This window comes from Nanorana parkeri, unplaced genomic scaffold, assembly GCF_000935625.1.
Source record: "Nanorana parkeri isolate BGI_ZX_2015 unplaced genomic scaffold, ASM93562v1 scaffold2375, whole genome shotgun sequence".
Taxonomy (NCBI): domain Eukaryota; kingdom Metazoa; phylum Chordata; class Amphibia; order Anura; family Dicroglossidae; genus Nanorana; species Nanorana parkeri.
The window spans coordinates 160,991-163,963 of NW_017308643.1; the positions used below are offsets into that span (position 1 = coordinate 160,991).

The 2,973-nt window shown below is 42.0% G+C and overlaps 1 protein-coding gene across 1 annotated transcript in view; it reads right to left on the reverse strand.

Moving 5' to 3' along the window:
- Positions 1-2,098, reverse strand: part of LOC108801540 (annexin A11-like) — a gene marked incomplete at its 5' end in the record, with an annotated part of 10,107 nt that extends 8,009 nt beyond the window's left edge. Inside the window, 4 exons of the mRNA XM_018573428.1 lie at positions 57-113; positions 1,051-1,130; positions 1,812-1,902; positions 1,985-2,098. Coding sequence (XP_018428930.1) covers positions 57-113; positions 1,051-1,130; positions 1,812-1,902; positions 1,985-2,098 — 342 coding nt within the window. The remainder of the gene's footprint in view (positions 1-56; positions 114-1,050; positions 1,131-1,811; positions 1,903-1,984) is intronic.
- Between the last annotated feature and the right edge of the window lie 875 nt (positions 2,099-2,973).

The window sequence follows — 2,973 nt, forward strand, 5'->3', positions numbered from 1 at the left end:
GCATTTTATTTTTCAAAAAAAAAAAAAAAAATGTGCTTGTGTTGTATGGTGCTCACCTGTACATCGCGCTGGACCAGGGACATGTCCACATTACTACTCTCATCTCTGTTACCCTGCAAAGAAATATAGTGACACAAAGTTTACAATCTAAAACAAATCAGCTTAAAAAGTATACTAGCAAGTCTGCCTGTTCCAAAAACAGTATGTTTGTGGAGTGGAGCAGAGTGCAGTGTGTAGATGCTGAGGGACAGGGGCAGCAGAGGAGATATTTCTGGGGCATGGGAGCGGTTTGCATTAATTAAGTGGAGGAAGTAGTTATGAGAATGCAGTAGGGACATTGTGCTTGGATGGATGGATGGGTGGGAGGCACTGTATCCAGGTGAGAGTGGGGTGGATGGTTAAGGCATGCTGTGAGGTGGATAGTAGGTGATTTCAGAGGGAGGCACTGTGAGACAGGCTGAGATGGGGATAGGGGTTGAGGAAAAAGGATTGGCAGGCGCATGGTCCTGTGGGTGAGGTAGGTGGGAGGCACAATATCATTCGTTTTGACCAAAGAGAGTGAAGTGGGTGGTAGGCACTATGATCAGGGTGGGAAGGGGTGCTGTGAGGTTCTGTGAGGGGAGTATTTTGGGTGGAAGGCAATGGAGCAGAAAGGGGGCGAGGTGGATGGCAGATGCTTTGACCAGGAGGGTAAGGTATGTTGGAGGTGCAGTTCCTAAGAATGGGTGAGGGGCACCATAGAGGGGAGGCTTGGAGGTGCTGTGGCAGGCACTTTGACCAAGAGAGGGTGAGGTGGGTGGGAAGTGCTTTGACCTGGAGTGGTGGAAGTGGGTAGCAGACCTTTTGACCACAGTGTGTGGGTGTTTGACACCTTTTGTTGCAACATCTTCTGGTTAAACCTAGGATTCCCATGGGTTGGTGATTACAGAACACTGCAGGCCTTTGGTCATTTTACAGCACACAGTTACATAAACACCAACAGACATTCCTGGGATACATAATAATGTATTACATACATGTTAATGAGCAGGTTGTACAACTGGAAATTACCTGACATAGTGAAACTAGTAGCCGTTCAAAGTGGCCAGAAGTGTCACTCTTCAATGCTTGCTCTAGGGTCTTCTTAAACTCTGAAGAAACAGAAAACATAACATCTCTTGTCATAAAACAGCCTCATCCAAACTAAGAATATATGAGACTTAGAAGTACAAAGCTTTTAAGCCTCCCTCTGTTCTGCACATTTATAAAAGTATCAGGTCTTGAAACTGTCACAACAGGGTTGATACTACAAAGAGGGCTGCTGTTAAAAAAATAAAAATAAATAAAAAGATGCTTTATACTCACCTTTCTGGTGACCCATGTCTTCAGACTCTGCACAGGTATTCGGACCTGCTCCTTCTGCCCCATGACGCAATTCCCTCCAGCTCATATGTCATTATAGTACACGAGAGCCAGTAGGAGGAACCACTGTGTGTGGCAAGGGCAGCAAGTATTCGATACACCCAGAAATGCTGAATACCTACGGTGGAGTCTGAAGACATGGGCCACCGGAAAGGTATATAGCGTCTTCTTTTACAGGCAGGCTATATTTTAGTAATAACCGTGTAGTAACAGGGTCACTTTAAAAGTGCCATGCAATGCTAATATTTTTAGCTTTTAAAAGGAAACATGATATGAGAAAAATACAATGGAAATATATATAGATATTTATACATTGACAGGAAGCCTATGAATGGCAATTAGAAGATCTGTTTAGATGCAAATACACAATACATATAATATCACAGAACTTATAAGATATAACAGCTCACCTGTTTTGTACACGCTGTTGATTTCATGTATCTCTTTATTTGACCGAGATGCAAGAATCTCTATAAGACATTCCTCATCTGTGCCAGCACCCTGAGGAAAATAAGATAGTAACCAATTCTGTGCACTGAACCCATCACTATAGTCACAGATCAGATTAGAGATTACCACTTACTTTCATTGATTCGCGGAGCTCGTACGCATCATATAGAGCTGGTGCTTTTATCATAGCCAGGATTGCCTTTTCAAAGTTTCCAGAGAGCTCAGACTTCAAGTCCTTGATCATATCCTATCAACAAAAAATGTATGGAAATAATCCACTTTGGGGAAAATATAAAAAGACCTATATTTATGCTGTTACTTTTCTCCACAGATAACCAAAAGATTGATCACACCGAATCCAAATATTGCCCCATGGAGTGGCTAACCCCTTGCTGGCATAAACAGGAACAACAAATTCTGAATTTCCACAAGTAACCTGCACCATGTGACTTCCATTTCCAAAGTATAAGACGGCTGAATTGAGCAAGGACAGACACTGGTCAGAAACAAATCTGTATAGGTGTACTCCTGAATCGCTGTATGACAGAGGATAATGTAATTTATTCTGCTGCTGGCATATGCATTAATGACTAGATTATCCCACTTTTTTACAACATAAATGCAGTCAGAATAAAATACATTTAAGAGGCACCGGGAATTTAAAACGTATTCCAGTGGTTCAAACGCAAGGAAATCTTCAAAAGAGCTCACTGGCTCTAGTAAGGCAGCTCTCAGGACTGCTGCTAATATATTGTTAGAATTCCAAGTCTAAAAGAGGTTTTACACCAGATCAAATATAGATCCATTTGGTTTTAGTTATCTTTGAGTCTATTCAAATCTGCATTCTATTTTTCTGAGCTCTGAGGAAGGTGAAATTTTGTTGCCTTCCAAAACGCATCAGCTGTTTTTATGTGAAGGTATTGTCAACAGTTGCGGCACTTTGGACTCTCTCATGTTGCAGTTTGGCGCCCATTGAACGCTACTTGAATGCAGTCACACTGTCTTAAAGGTAATGTATGCGGCAGACCTTTGTGTTTCTGAGCCCCCTATCCAGATATTGGGAGTTTTGCAGGGGAAAGTGAAGAGGAAAAATAGGATTTTGGTACTCACCGTAAAATCCTT